At 35.7% G+C, this 15,738-nt stretch overlaps 4 protein-coding genes across 6 annotated transcripts; 3 read left to right on the top strand and 1 right to left on the bottom strand.

Moving 5' to 3' along the window:
- On the top strand, positions 1,012-4,760 carry LOC104740429 (1-deoxy-D-xylulose 5-phosphate reductoisomerase, chloroplastic-like). Its single transcript, XM_010461021.2, has 12 exons — positions 1,012-1,294; positions 1,505-1,701; positions 1,898-1,984; positions 2,194-2,319; positions 2,409-2,471; positions 2,565-2,714; positions 3,359-3,426; positions 3,514-3,625; positions 3,715-3,819; positions 3,902-4,023; positions 4,176-4,322; positions 4,407-4,760. Exons 1-12 carry the CDS (start codon positions 1,201-1,203, stop codon positions 4,576-4,578), a joined length of 1,443 nt encoding a protein of 480 aa, XP_010459323.1. The 5' UTR covers positions 1,012-1,200; the 3' UTR covers positions 4,579-4,760.
- LOC104740422 lies at positions 6,335-7,637 on the bottom strand. The gene has a single exon (XM_010461008.2). The coding sequence runs from the start codon at positions 7,424-7,426 to the stop codon at positions 6,644-6,646; it is 783 nt and encodes a 260-aa protein (XP_010459310.1). The 5' UTR covers positions 7,427-7,637; the 3' UTR covers positions 6,335-6,643.
- LOC104740406 (YLP motif-containing protein 1-like) lies at positions 8,482-13,706 on the top strand. Of its 3 annotated transcripts, none has more exons than XM_010460995.2 (12): positions 8,482-9,325; positions 9,423-9,543; positions 9,640-9,752; positions 9,862-9,960; positions 10,046-10,115; positions 10,531-10,586; positions 12,114-12,164; positions 12,362-12,466; positions 12,621-12,659; positions 12,797-12,884; positions 12,981-13,183; positions 13,306-13,706. In XM_010460995.2, exons 1-12 carry the CDS (start codon positions 8,648-8,650, stop codon positions 13,555-13,557), a joined length of 1,875 nt encoding a protein of 624 aa, XP_010459297.1. In that variant the 5' UTR covers positions 8,482-8,647; the 3' UTR covers positions 13,558-13,706. The 3 variants fall into 3 exon arrangements, with proteins under 3 accessions (XP_010459297.1, XP_019093682.1, XP_010459290.1); XM_019238137.1 differs by having other exon boundaries at positions 10,480-10,586; XM_010460988.2 differs by lacking the exons at positions 10,531-10,586; positions 12,621-12,659; positions 12,797-12,884; positions 12,981-13,183; positions 13,306-13,706 and having other exon boundaries at positions 12,362-12,454.
- Positions 14,316-14,979, top strand: LOC104740400 (nucleolar protein 58-like). The gene has a single exon (XM_010460976.1). It carries the CDS (start codon positions 14,379-14,381, stop codon positions 14,742-14,744), a length of 366 nt encoding a protein of 121 aa, XP_010459278.1. The 5' UTR covers positions 14,316-14,378; the 3' UTR covers positions 14,745-14,979.

Genomic DNA, 15,738 nt, shown 5'->3' with positions numbered 1-15,738 from the left:
CATCATAACAGAACAGCGCTTACCCACTTTAATAAAGTAATTTATCTTTCTTTTTCCTTTTTTATGGGATAAAATTATCCTTTCGAAGAAAAGATAGAAAACAGAGCACCATCTAAAACAAATGTAAATGCATAAATAATCTTATTGAACGGGTGATCTTAATAGTCTACGACAAGATTTTTGTTTAAATAATCGAGCATACATGACCTTAATCAGAAAATAGAAAATTCTATACGTAAGTATTTTTTTGTTGTTAAAATTTACGTAAGTATTCAGTTGAGTAAAACTACATGGCTATGAAAAAACTAACAAAGTCAAACATATATCAAGAACCATATCAAAGAATTAAAAATGATAGTGAACAATATTGCTTTAACTATATATATTTATATATATATATGTTGATGAAATACTTATACAATTCAATAAGTTATTTTATTAAAAAAAAAAAAGAAACGTTTCAATAAAATTATAACAAAATACTATTTGCATGTCAAGATCTAAATTAAATTTTGACATGTGGATTGTATTTTTGAAACAGCATGTAACATGTTTAGACAACCAGAACTAATTATAGACATGTCAATATCTAAACTAAATATTACATGTCAAGAATCAACATAATACTAAAATTTAACATGTGGGTATGTAATTTTGTTACAGCATAGCATGTAATAAGATATCATATTTAATTTCATATAATAAAATATCCATATAAAAAAAAAACAAAAAAAAACCATTGTCAATATAAGACATTTTATCAATCACCACACTTAAATTATTGGGTTTTAACTTTTAACCTTTACCCTTAATGCCCTATAATGCATAATTAGTTATATTTTTCTTTTGACAAATTATATACTATTTTAAGTAATTAATACTAACAAGAAATAAAATAGAAAATATGAACATTGTAAAAGACCGGATATGTTACCATTTACAACTTGTCGTTACCTTAACAATGGGTCGCTCTTTAGCCTCTTATAGTAAAAGTGGAATACTAATATGCTCAACGAAATCTTAAAAGAATAATGTCAAAGTCTGTTTGGTACCATTCAAATTACGATCCTCTCTACCAATCCATATTCTCTTCTTATCTGATTCATCTCTCTCTCAGCACTGTTGATCTGATTCTTTCTTCTTTCTTTGATAATCGAGTAGTGGGTTCTCTGGAAAAGATTCGATTTTTAATAGAGACTGATGATGATGACTCTTAACTCATTATCGCCAGCTGAATCCGTTGCTATTTCTTTCTTTGATACCTCCAGGTTCAATCTAATCCCCAAAATCCCAGGTTTCTTCCTCTCTTACTTGGTCAACTCTCTTTTTGATTAAAGTTTCAAACTTTCATTAGTTTTACTTAGACTCGTGTGAATTTCTCCATCTGGGTATTGGATGATCCGTATCCAGTTGGCTAGAACAATCCAGTTCTTTGTAAAGTTCTTCAATTTGAGAACTTTTAGGTTGCTTTAGCTTCGAAAGTTTTAAATTGAGTGTTTTACAGGTGGGTTTGGTTTGAGGAAGAGGAATCAAGGGAGAGACTTTGGAAAAGGAGTCAAGTGTTCAGTGAAAGTGCAGCAGCAATCTTCTTCTCCTCCTCCAGCATGGCCTGGGAGAGCTGTTCCTGAGGCACCTCGTCAATCTTGGGATGGACCAAAACCCATCTCTATCGTTGGATCTACTGGTTCTATTGGCACTCAGGTTTTTTTTTTTAATCTGTTTCTTTGGTTTCTTCTTACTCTTTGCCAGATGAGTTTAGTTCCATGAAGTTAGATTAAGGCATTATTGTCCAGTTTTTGAGTAGGACCAGACTATAAATTGTGTTATGATGACTATGCACGAAGAAGAATGAGTTTTTATACGATCAGTTTTATGGATAAGAACTTGCATTTTGCAGACATTGGATATTGTGGCTGAGAATCCTGACAAATTTAGAGTTGTGGCTCTAGCTGCTGGTTCCAATGTTACTCTCCTTGCTGATCAGGTAACATACAGCTCCAATTCCTCGTTCAGACCACTTAGAATCTATTTTATTTCTCAATTCAATGACAGTTGCATAAGTAATATAATGTAAACTAGTAGTATAGCGAATCAAACCAGAAATATCAGGTTCTTGCTTAGTTTTATTCTCCTTCTGTGATTACGAGAAAAGTTTACATTATGGTTCGTTTACCCTCTTTTGAATGGTGGCAGGTAAGGAGATTTAAGCCTGCGTTGGTTGCTGTTAGAAACGAGTCATTGATTAATGAGCTTAAAGAGGCATTAGCAGATTTGGACTACAAACCTGAGATCATTCCAGGGGAGCAAGGAGTGATTGAGGTTAGTGCATTTGTTTGTTTTGATTGTAGTAGTGTAGATTTTCACAAAGTTTCTATCATTATTGAGTTCTTACTTATGTTCATCAACAGGTTGCTCGACACCCTGAAGCTGTAACTGTTGTTACCGGAATAGTAGGTTGTGCAGGACTAAAGGTATATTCTCTAGTTTTTTGTTAGTAAAACTGTATTGAGAGAATAGGAATAAGAAAGTAAAGTGATGAAACTTGTTGTTTGTAATTACTGCAGCCTACGGTTGCTGCAATTGAAGCAGGAAAGGACATTGCTCTTGCAAACAAGGAGACATTAATCGCAGGTGGCCCATTCGTGCTTCCGCTTGCCAAGAAACATAATGTTAAGATTCTTCCGGCAGATTCAGAACACTCTGCTATATTTCAGGTATCATAATTCACATAGAATTTAAGTACCTCAACTTTTATATTGAGTTAAGTATTGGTCTTGATGCAATTTCTACCTCTGGCAATTTGAGTGAAAACTCTTCTTTTATGTTCTCTAGTGTATTCAAGGTTTGCCTGAAGGCGCTCTGCGCAAGATAATTNAGTGTAGATTTTCACAAAGTTTCTATCATTATTGAGTTCTTACTTATGTTCATCAACAGGTTGCTCGACACCCTGAAGCTGTAACTGTTGTTACCGGAATAGTAGGTTGTGCAGGACTAAAGGTATATTCTCTAGTTTTTTGTTAGTAAAACTGTATTGAGAGAATAGGAATAAGAAAGTAAAGTGATGAAACTTGTTGTTTGTAATTACTGCAGCCTACGGTTGCTGCAATTGAAGCAGGAAAGGACATTGCTCTTGCAAACAAGGAGACATTAATCGCAGGTGGCCCATTCGTGCTTCCGCTTGCCAAGAAACATAATGTTAAGATTCTTCCGGCAGATTCAGAACACTCTGCTATATTTCAGGTATCATAATTCACATAGAATTTAAGTACCTCAACTTTTATATTGAGTTAAGTATTGGTCTTGATGCAATTTCTACCTCTGGCAATTTGAGTGAAAACTCTTCTTTTATGTTCTCTAGTGTATTCAAGGTTTGCCTGAAGGCGCTCTGCGCAAGATAATTTTGACTGCATCTGGTGGAGCTTTTAGGTTTGTTTCAATATTCTTCTCTCTGCATATATTTTTTTCTCAGTTCTCATGTGGTTAATGGGAAATGTTAATTGGATGTTGAAATAGGGATTGGCCTGTTGAAAAGCTGAAGGAAGTTAAAGTAGCGGATGCGTTGAAGCATCCAAACTGGAACATGGGAAAGAAAATCACTGTGGACTCGGCTACACTTTTCAACAAGGTTAAGATCATTTTCTCCTCAATGTTAAACTCTGATTTTTAAAAGTACCTTTTAATCAAGGTAGATAAATTCTTGATTTCTTGGAACAGGGTCTTGAGGTCATCGAAGCACATTATTTGTTTGGAGCTGAGTATGACGATATAGAGATTGTCATTCATCCTCAAAGTATCATACACTCCATGATTGAAACACAGGTCTTGCCTGACAACTAAATAACTGCTTTTTTTTGTCTTCCGGTTTCAAAGTGTATAACATGTATTTTGTTTTGTTCCATAGGATTCATCTGTACTTGCTCAATTGGGTTGGCCTGATATGCGTTTACCAATTCTCTACACCATGTCATGGCCCGATAGAGTTCCTTGTTCTGAAGTAACTTGGCCAAGACTTGACCTTTGCAAGTAAGCAAACCACATATATATACATTATACTGTCTGTTTATCAAGTGTGAAGCTAAGCTTAGTTGAAGATTCCCCAATCGGTCTTCGGTTTTGGTTTTGCATTCAGCACCTAAAACCAAAAGTTGATTATTTACGATTGTGGATTTTGGCAGACTCGGTTCGTTGACTTTCAAGAAGCCAGACAATGTGAAATACCCATCCATGGATCTTGCTTATGCTGCTGGACGAGCTGGAGGGACAATGACTGGAGTTCTCAGCGCCGCCAATGAGAAAGCCGTTGAAATGTTCATTGATGAAAAGTAAGACTTTGTTTTCTCTTTGTGCATCTCAATGGAGTTTGTGAAACGGATCAAGTTTGTTTATATTCTCACTTTTGTTTACAGGATAAGCTATTTGGATATCTTCAAGGTTGTGGAGTTAACATGCGATAAACATCGTAACGAGTTGGTAACATCACCTTCTCTTGAAGAGATTGTTCACTATGACTCGTGGGCGCGTGAATACGCGGCGACTGTGCAGCTTTCTTCTTCTGGTGCGAGGCCAGTTCATGCCTGACAAATTGGTTGTTGGAAGGACATTAGTGAAGTGTTTTGAAAAAAAAAATGTGGGAACAAGATTAGTGTAGAGAATGGGTTAGTACTTAATAGCGTTTTTTGGGAGGATCATGGGTGGTGTAAACTAATGTATCTCTGATCCGAACAACGCCAAACCAATAATATGAAACCATTTTTACCAAAGCTTTCCGTTTAAAGTAAAAATCCAAGAATAGTAAAAAGTTAAAACAAAAGCCTAATTAGGGTTCTTGAAAAGCCTACGAGGCTTCATCGGTAGAGTTTCCATCTTCTGTTGTCGTCGTCATCTGTTTCTTGAAAAGCCTCTCAACTTCATGAGTAGAGATAGCTTGCAGCATCATCACTTGTGCTACTTTTGTTGGCTTTTTGCTTGGGAATTGGCCACTCGGTTGTTTATAAAATTAATGGAAACCACAAATTGATTTGAAATATTGATTGATTAAAATATTGCCAAATACTATTACATGAAATAAAACTTTTATGTTTATAATCCTTGGAATAAAACTTGGATTTTGAAAAATTAGGCATGGATCGTATTCATATTAGAGTAGGGATAAAGACAGAGAATGCAATCTTTTTAACCAACCTACTCCCACCGCTAAAATCATTAGGAATAATTTTAACTTGTAAGTCATATCTGAAACACCTTCACACTATATTTATTAATTAAATGTTTGGCAAAGGCGATTTCGAACCAACAACAATTTGTAGTTATTATGTTTTTGAGATAAACTTACTAGGAAAACAATTTTGTCGACTCATTATTTTGTAGTTATTATGTTTTTGAGATAAACTTACTAGGAAAACAATTGGTCGGTTTATGATAAAAAGGTTTTCTAAGTTATCATAAATCGTAACTTGCAAGTCATTCTTTTTCATAATTTAACCTGATTTGTCTAGTGTTATGATAGTTTTATCTGAGCCGGTACTTCGTTTCCTAAAAGACGCATGTCCAACTTGTAGCTTATAATAATACTTTAGATTGTATTTTAGATTTTATATTAAGCAATAACGGTTTTGTTAATTTATCTTGGCTGATAAGACGATTAATTATTTTTGATGCTTTAGCTTTACGATGAGATTGTGTAATGAAATCGGACAATAAAATCTATTGGTTCTGATCTATGACATTAGTATATGATAGGAACAGTTGCACCGTACATTTTACTCTAGCTAGTCGCCTAGTCCCATTTCATCGATTAATCATAATGAAATAGGAATAATTTAACAAAATTACCAGTATATACATCACCAGATTCGTAATCCAACTCATTTGAATTTGTTGCTGATTCCACTAAACATATTTTTATTTAGACAAGACAAGACACCAAAGATGAAGTTTCAAGTTTGAATTTATAGAAGATGAATGAATCAACGAATACTACTAACTATTAAATTAAGTATATATCTTTTCTGAATACATCATTCATTTCATAGTATGTAGGTTTAGGAATTAGGATGACTCAAGTCACCTCAACCAAATAGTGTGAACACGAATCTGTTTATAGGAAAATTTTGAACCAAGAAGATCTCAAGGCAAACCAAACATTCCTACAATATCCACCTAAAACTTATAAATCCAAATTAAACAATTCCATCTCTATATTTTTCTTCAAAAAGGTATACGAGAGAGTAGAGACTCCACACGTTAATGGACCACAACACTTTCTTTGTGTCTAAAACATTACAACACTTATCCAAATTCATACACTCACATAAATTTAAGTAACAATTCAACATAATGACGACGAACCAAGTTTTATTTCAATAAAAAGCCATTATTAGTCTCCATTTCCAATAATCAAACCACCAAAAACTTATACAAATCTAATCCAAAAACCGACGCATTATAAAATAAAATATTTACTTTCTCGCCCAACACTCAAGATTTTCTCGGAAACTAATAAAAGAAAAAGGTTGAGAGAGAGAGAAAATTAAAATTAAAAAAAAAAAAAAAAAGTAAAAAAAGAAAGAAAAGTAAGTGAGAAAAAGAAAGAAAGAAACGGAAGCCCACCCAAAGTCCGCGTCTAAGGAGAGCCACGTCAGCATTAAAAAGGACGTAAATGACGACTTAGCCCATTTACATTTCTTAATATTCCAATCATATCCTTCCTATACGGCAAATTCGTCTGTCGTTTCGTTTCTTCTCCGGCCACCACCTTTGACGACGCTTCCTCTTCCTCTTCTTCTTTCTCATCGCTTTTCTTAACCGGTGCCGGAAACACGAGCTTCTCGTTCCCTTCGCTGTTGCTTCTAACGTACAAAAGATTCCTCAGCTTCCAACGTTTCGAGAATCCAGCTGAGTTGCTTTTGATCTTGCTCTGCGACGGAGAAGAACAGAGTCCTTTAAGATCATCATCTTCTGAACTCGGTTGTTTCGGTGTCCATACACAGTACGTCTCCGGCGGAACACCGTTTAGATCTTCTTCAGCTTCCGCCGACGAATCCGAAACCGCCGTCGGATGATCTCGCAATTCCTCGCTCATCAGTTTCCTCAACGCCGGTCTACGACGACGTGGCGTCGGCTGAGATTTCTCCGGAGCATTACTACCGTACGGGTTTAAAGGACGGATCTGACCGTTAAAGAAAATCTCGTCGGCTGTGGCTAGAGGTTGGGAACACACGTGGCTGGGACAGTCGAAGGCGAATTCTGATTCATCATCGTTGTCTTCGTTGTTAGTTAGGGGAGAGTCGGAGGGTTGTGGTGTATCTTCTTGATCTCTGAATTCTTCGACGACTCGAGCGGCGATTGCGGCGAGGTCAACGGTGGAGGAGAAGCTGCCGAAACTCGGAGAGTTAGAGGAGAAAGAGAGTAACCGACTCGTCTGCATTTGTTACAACAACAAAGTTTTGTTTTCTCCTCGAAGTCGAACGTTTCTGAGAGAGAGAGAGACAGAGAAAGAGAAAGAGAAAGAGAGATGATGGTACGCTGAGAAAAATATAAAGTTGGGTTGGGTCCCCCCGTTGGAATATTTATATATGGAAATTAACGGAGAAGAAACAAATTGAAATGATTACATTACGAAGATTTAATTGTTTGTTTAATTCAGGAGCCAAAGGAAAAATCTAACTTTATTTTAATTTAATTAGTCATCATAATCTAGAAGAGAGCGTAATGAACTTTAAAACTAATAATTTTGAGAATTAGTAATCGGTCAGGACTCAGGAACATAAACCATGAACTTGGTTTTGACATTTGACAAACGGAAGATAAGTCTTCCACTTAAGAAAAAAAAATCTAGTATCGGTCAAGAATATATATCTTTGGTTTTTTATGTATAAAGTACATACAAATGGAAAGAAAAGATAATGTTGTTACTTATCTTCTTCGATGTCACGTTTAATCAGACAATGACAATCACATCACGAGGTGCGTGAACTTAATCTGTTTAGTTATTTTATTTTTCTTCTGTTATAAATTGGAATACATGCAAATGTTAAAATGATGTCACAAAAATGACGTATGTAAAAACACTTAGGTTTATGGAAATGTGGTTTATGATTAAAGGAGTATCAGCCGTTGATTCCATGTTCATTTACTGTTGTGTTAATCTTGTACTGTACTTTGTTGTCGTGTGTTGTTGTAATAAAAATTGGTTTCTACTACCGCGCATCTAAACTTTTCTTCTATTATCAACACCGATCTTTTTAATCAATTATTCAGATATAATTGATTTATACTTGTGAATGCAAAACATTAATTGGACATTAGGAAAAAATGTTAATTAGCCAATCGTAATTAGTTGGGCCTTGGTTCATTATTGAACTTAGTATAAATGGGCCTCCACCAGAATTAGGTGCATGTCTTCATAGTGGTAAAATTATTCAGATCACTGTTTGATACTTTTTAGCAGCAGCAACTTGAAATATATTTATTCAGATCACAAACCAAACTCAAAGCACACCATTCGAAGAGCTTCAGCTTCTCATAAACATAAACTAGTTTTTGCTCGTCTTCTTCTTCGTCAATTTCACCACATAAAACCCTAATTTTAGATATTTAGGGTTCCTCTGAACACACTTTCATAATCTCCATCCAAGCTTTTAAAACAATGGATAATAATTACGACTATCATCAGCATCAACAACAACAACAACAATGGCGTCCAGCACCAACACAGCCAAACATATGCCCGATTTGTACAGCGCCTCACTTCCCTTTCTGCCCACCGTATCCTCCTCCTCCTCCATCTTCCTTCCCGCACAACCCTAGCTTCCCTCCTCACTTCAATTCACCTCGTCCTGGACCTCCTCCGGTTCGACCGCAAAGTCACTATCCTCCGTGGCAACCTCCTCACCACGGTAATCAATTGCGAGCTATTGCTATTGATGGTGATATGGAACCTGATCGGAGCTATAAGAGAGCTCGGATTGATGCCATCGGCGGTGGTTCTGAGAGTCCTCGGATCTCATGGGAGAATGAACGGAGATTAAAGATGGTTCGTGATCATGGTTACGGTTTAACTCCGCAGTCTCAAGGTGTTTCCGATATGGGGATGAATCATCTTCACTATGGGAGGAGTGATTATAGGAATGGAGTTCAGCAGTTTAATGGTGTAGCTCCTCCTCCTCCTCCTCCGCCTCATCATCCCCCTTATTTCGGCGGTCATAATGGTCAGCCTCCTCTTCCGGTTTCTCCACCACCGCCTTTGCCTCCATCTCATCCGCCGTCTCAGCTTCCTTCATCATCATCATCATCATCATCATATCCTCGAATGCCAAATGCTTCGGTAATGTAGCTTTTTAGTGATTTCGTTGTTACTTTGTGATATCTTGTTGTTTCTGTAGACTGTCGTCTGTACTGATGATTTGTAATTGTTTTGGTAGGCATCTTCTGTACAATTAGCACCAACTCAGTGTAAAGTGATTGATGTGTCCCATTTGCTGACGCCTCCTCATCGATCTACTCGTCCTGAGCACTTTGTAATTATCCTGCGAGGGCTACCAGGTTGTTTTTTCCGAGCCTTCTCTTTGCATGGTTTGAGTTCTTAGTTTAGGCTCTTGCTTCTTAGTTTTAATTTTTCTCATTGACTGTTGTATTCAGGTAGTGGGAAGAGTTACTTAGCCAAGTTGTTGCGTGACATCGAGGTAGAAAATGGTGGTAGTGCTCCACGAATCCATTCTATGGATGATTATTTCATGACCGAAGTTGAGAAGGTTAATTAATCCTCGTAATACTTAAAGACGTTTTTTTAAAAAGGTTCTCTTTACTCGGGACCATCAAGTTAACAGACTCTAAAGTTTTGTTGCTTTGTCAATGTAAAAGGTGGAGGAGAGTGATTCAACTTCTTCAAGCTCTGGTAGAAGCAAAAGACCTAGTGTGAAGATGGTCATGGAATACTGCTACGAACCTGAGATGGAAGAGGTATCTTTTCACAACATATATTTTGAGATAAACGAAACATGAATGGTTTCTTTTGTTAAGTTTCCTGGCACTCTTGAATTTCCAGGCCTATCGTTCAAGTATGCTGAAGGCTTTCAAGAGGACCCTTGAAGATGGGACCTTCAGCTTTGTAATCGGTAATAAATTTTCTCATAACTGCATACTAGATTGTATGACATATATCATTTTGAATTGTTATTTCCCTGGTAATTGGTATATGTGATCTGATAACATTATCTCTTTTGGTTTGTTGATGTTGACATGGTGGCTACTACTTTTCTTTTTTTGAGAAAACATTTCATCCTATATGGTTTCTTTAGTTTCTTAGTTTAAAGAACTTAATATCTTCCCAGCATCCCTCTTGTCTGCTCAAGGTATAGGGAGTAGTGTATATTACAACATGTAAGATCTTTGTTAGAGATTCTATTCATCTAGTTTAGCTGGGAACTAGGTGGTGCAATGTCCTAGCAGTTCTTTCGTTTTCTCTAACCACGGATGCAGTTTGTTTTCTGGAATTGACCGTTTCTTGCTGGTATATGTCGCTCATCTTAGTGGATGACCGCAATCTGCGGGTAGCTGATTTTGCTCAGTTTTGGGCAACAGCAAAGGTATATCCTCACTTCTTGCTATATTACCTTGTGGAGATTGGATGTTGTTTGCAGATTCTATAGAAGACTCACAATGATTTGTGAAGTCAACTAGCGTCTTTAGTGCTTACTTATCCTTGGTTTCTCAAGCGTAAGATAATTTCATCTGCACTGAACTTTAGTGAACTCCAACATTGTTTTGAACTCATTTTGTTTTCTAGCAAGTTTACAGTTCTGAGTTCTGACAATGTTTTGGTATTTTATCTCAACCTTCTCAAAAAATAGCATAATGAGTTTAAACTCACCTTGCNCATCTTAGTGGATGACCGCAATCTGCGGGTAGCTGATTTTGCTCAGTTTTGGGCAACAGCAAAGGTATATCCTCACTTCTTGCTATATTACCTTGTGGAGATTGGATGTTGTTTGCAGATTCTATAGAAGACTCACAATGATTTGTGAAGTCAACTAGCGTCTTTATGCCTAGTTAGTCTAGGTTTCTCAAGCGTTAGATTCATCTGCACTAAAAGTTAGTGAACTCTAACATTGTTTTTAACACATTATGTTTTCTAGTAAGTTTACAGTTCTGAGTTCTGACAATGTTTTGGTATGTTATCTCAACCTTCTCAAGGATTAGCATGTTGAGTTTAAAGTCACCTTGCATTTCCATAGATTTGAGATTATGAGTCTTCTTTTCCTCAGCGTCTTCACAATGTTTTTTGAAAACTATTTTCCTTTTTCCAAAGTTACTCCTGTATATTAGTTAGTGTCACTGACGATGGTCTTTCAAAGATATGCCTATACTCTCATTCTCTCTCTCCCTTCAAAAACTTTCTTGGTTGTGTATTTATCATTTAAGACGACATTGGCGTGGTGCAACTTGCATGATTAAGTCATTTCTCCTTTATATTGCTAATTCCCTCTTTTTATAGAATGAGTCACGTTTATGACTGTATGTATTATCTATAGTGGTATGTTCGTGCTAGTTGGAGTTGTTTTGATTTTTCTGCTTGCTTCACATTGTTTGCTAGACATAATGCGAGGTTGCCATTCTTTTAAGTTCTATAACTCTGAATTCAATGACCAATATACTCTGGAATATGTCCTTTCCAATTAATTTATAAACGAGTAGTGATACTGGCTGCTTTGGGCAATGTATGCATTACTCCTCATCCCCTTTTTTGTTGTTTGCCACCATGCTCATTAGTTTTCTTGTTTGTCTTTATGGCTTCTTGACCAGCTTTAAACTAATATCATTTGTATAAGAAACTTCAATGGAAAAATAGACTTGAATGGAAAAATTCACCTATTCCTCTTTTGGTGAATTTCAGTTTGATTCAATCCTCTTTTGCCTCGATTTTGCACAGTCTTCATTCTATTTACCTGAAATATAGACACCAAGATTCTCTTTTCTGTTTATGATTGGATGCTTGTTGTAAATGATGAATCTTGAAATGTTACTTGTAATATTTGAAACTGGTTCGACTAAAACATGGCCATTGTCCAGTATTAAATTCTTGGAAGTATCTTGACTTTCTGTTTATTTTGCAGAGATCTGGATATGAAGCTTACATATTAGAAGCAACATACAAGGACCCGACCGTGAGTTCTTGACAAACTGTTTACTCTTCAGTAACTTATTTTTTTTGTCAATCACTTTTCAGTAACTTAGATTTTGTATTTCAGTTGTAGTTTTCGTTATTTAACCTATACATATAGGAACACACTAAGATCATTATCATATTTGAATAGAATTTCATTCTCATTTCTTGCTGGTCTAAGCGTGTGTTAAATTACAGGGCTGTGCAGCAAGAAACGTGCATGGCATCACACTAGATCAAGTACAGCAGATGGCACAACAATGGGAAGAAGCTCCATCATTGTATATGCAACTGGATATGAAGGTTTGTATGCCGTTCTTTTGTTTCCAATAATGATCTCGCTATTGATTAATGGGAAGTAAATGCCAAATAATGCCTTCGTGTATGATTTTGCGTTGACATGAAGGAAACTGATCTTGTATTTCTCACAATATCTTGTGATCTTTTTCTGTAATAGTCTTTTACGCATGACCTGAAGGAGAATGGAATCCAAGAGGTAATAGAAATAAGTTCTTTATATACCTCTCTGTCAACGGTGGGCAGGGATTAGTAAATTCCTTGTTTTAACCACTATTTGAATCGTGGCCTTCATTGTATGAACCAACTTTGTTACTTCTCATATAATTGCTCTAGGTGGATATGGACATGGAAGATGATTTTGGACTGCCAGAAAGAAAATCCGATAACAATACCCAGTCAGAAGAAAAGGGTGCGGCAGAGGGTAAATTTGAATGCTTCCTTATACTGTCTTCTTATTTTCAATAAGACAAACCGATGACATTTAGCTGAGTCTTTCTTTCTGTTGATATCATCTCAGGCTCTTACAAAATGGAGAGTAAATGGGAAGCAGAATCTGGCTCCCGTACAGAAGAAGTGAAAGAACTAAGCAGAAGTAAATGGTCAAATGTAGAAGAAGATGAAACAGAGAACTCTCAGAGCGTGAGACGAAAATCAAAATCTCTTTCTAAGTCAAACCAAGAACGGAAGCGGAAAGGCAAATCTGTTTGGTGGGGAGATAAGGTATTTAAAACATACACATCTTTGCTCGTTCATTTCATCTCTAGAAGTTCTCTTCGCTTTGAAAACATGTTTTTATCTTCCGGAAAATATCTGATCATTCATGCTTTCATATCTATGGATAGGGTGGAGACGCGGGTTTTTCAATTGGTGCGACAAGGAATATGAACATGCCATCTTTAGTTATAGGCCCGGGGTCAGGATACAACTTGAAAACGAATCCTCTGTCGGAAAAAGAGAGGCTTGCACTAGCTGATGCTATTGGAAAAGCAAAGGTAAGAGTAATTTTCCAGGATCAGCTTAGAGCAGAACGTGAGTCTTTCAAAGCTGTTTTTGACAAGAGACATGTACGAATCGTTACAAAGGACGACGATTAAGTGTATGGATTTTTCTCTGAGAAATCGATTATTATATGGCCTGATTCACGACATTGTTCAGTTCCCACTTTTCCATTCACATCGAGCAATAAAATTGAGAAACTTGGGAAAAGAAAATAATTCATTATTCTGTTGTGCTTTTATTTTTTTATTTTTTTTTTTTTTTGACAACTATTCTGTTGTGCTTTTATAATTGTGATTTTGGGATGATGGATTCTTCCAATTTTTAATCTGTACATGTATAACATTAGTTAATTTTGAGAAAATAAACATTTATTTTTGAGATTATAAATTTTAATGATTTTTATTTGTGTATGCTTGTATGGTATTGAATTATTGATTACAAGTTTACAAATTCTAAATTAAAATAGGAAGGATGTTCGTACCAACCTGATCTTGACAACTAAAACCACCAATGCATCAAATAACGTAAAGCATAGGCTTCACTGATCGCTGCATAAATTTTAAATATATATTAGTGATAATATTGAAACCGTACCATTGTGAAAACCTTCCTCTTTACATGCATAAAATTTAACAACTACAAGGAATCTATCTCTATGGATGAGTTCAAAAGATTGATTATTCCACAAAACTAAATTCTAAAGATAGAAATTTTTGAGGGCAACATACGAAACTCCATAATTCTCGTTATAGAGAAGTGATTTCTACGGATGTGATCATTTTATGTCCAAAATTAGCCTAAGATTCTTTGTAATAAAAGGTTAACTCTTAGTTCCACAAGAAAATATGTAAGAAACATTTTAGATCTAAGCATTCTCTAAGAAAACAAAGTCAAACCCAAAATCTCATAAAGAATAATGGGAGAAACAGAAGAGAAAGTGAAGAACGATGGTGATAATAAAGAAGAGGAACACAGCAAGGTTGAGAAAACAGAGAAGAAGGATAAAGATAAGAAGGATAAGCACGAGGACGATAAAGATGGCGGAGGAGAAGAAGGAGAAGACCAAGAGAAGAAGAGCAAGAAGAAAGATAAGAAGGCGAAGAAAGAGAAGAACCCTGAAGATAAGAAAGATCCTCAGAAGTTGAAGACGAAGCTTCAGAAGATTGAAGACAAGATTCAAGCTATGGTCTTAAAGAAAGATGAGATTCTGAAGCTTATTCATGAGGCTGAACAAGCTAAGCCTAGTACTGCTGCTGTAGATGCACCACCACCAAGTAACTAACTGATTTCAAACACAAAGTATAAACTACAATAAGTTAACTAATATATATACTGTCAATAACAAATGCTGATGAATGTTAATATCAGCATGTATACCTTGGCTTGATATAGGGTTTTTTTTTTAATTGTTTTGTTATATATGTTTGATTACCAATCAGAGTTTGCTTGTAAATTTTGTGTAGTAAATTGTACAAAAACCATATGTTTTGGATATAATATAATACTTTTCAGCTTAATATCTATATGTTTGTAATTCTGATGTATAAGGAGTTAAGGACTATAAAGATCAGATTGATGATCAAATAATTTAAGTTGACGTTCAAATGGGTCAACTGATATTAAAAGTCGAATGTACATCACCTCTAAGATGACATGTTACTTTAAGAAAGTGGATCCGTTAACACAAGTATGATTTATATAAACCCTCCAAAACCAATTGACAGTGTTTGGTTGGTTGGATTTGCATTGATCAAAAGGCACCATAATATTGTACATTCTTTATTGGTTGGTGTAGACTACAAAATTATGAAAACTGATTTTCATGGAACTGACGTCTAACACATTAGTAGCTTTTGAAAATGATGTAAAAAGTAAAATATGAAAATCTTAAACGACGTCAACCAAGTAATTCTGAAGAAAAATGAGGGCAACATGGTAAATTAATTCTTCCACCATGAAAGTGGAAACAAGAACACTCTGCAATGTCTAATAACCCAAAAAGCTGAACTATCTTATTCTAGTAACTAGGGTTACTTGTTATCAAGTATAGAAAGAAGCACCGTGCCAAGTTCATACATCACTATCCTACAAACTATTTCATACCATGTAATATTACCATGTGAAAGCTTTGTCTCTTTGAGATGAATTATTGATCCTAAAATGTGAAAAAGCCTCTGCAAAAATTTATGACAATGTTATCGTCTAGTTTGCCTACAAAGAGAATTGCAATAATTTCATGCAGGTCTAGGAAGTTTCCTGCGAAATTTCCCTCACCC

This window comes from Camelina sativa, chromosome 2, assembly GCF_000633955.1.
Source record: "Camelina sativa cultivar DH55 chromosome 2, Cs, whole genome shotgun sequence".
Taxonomy (NCBI): Eukaryota; Viridiplantae; Streptophyta; class Magnoliopsida; order Brassicales; family Brassicaceae; genus Camelina; species Camelina sativa.
This window is presented reverse-complemented; position numbering and strand designations above follow the sequence as displayed.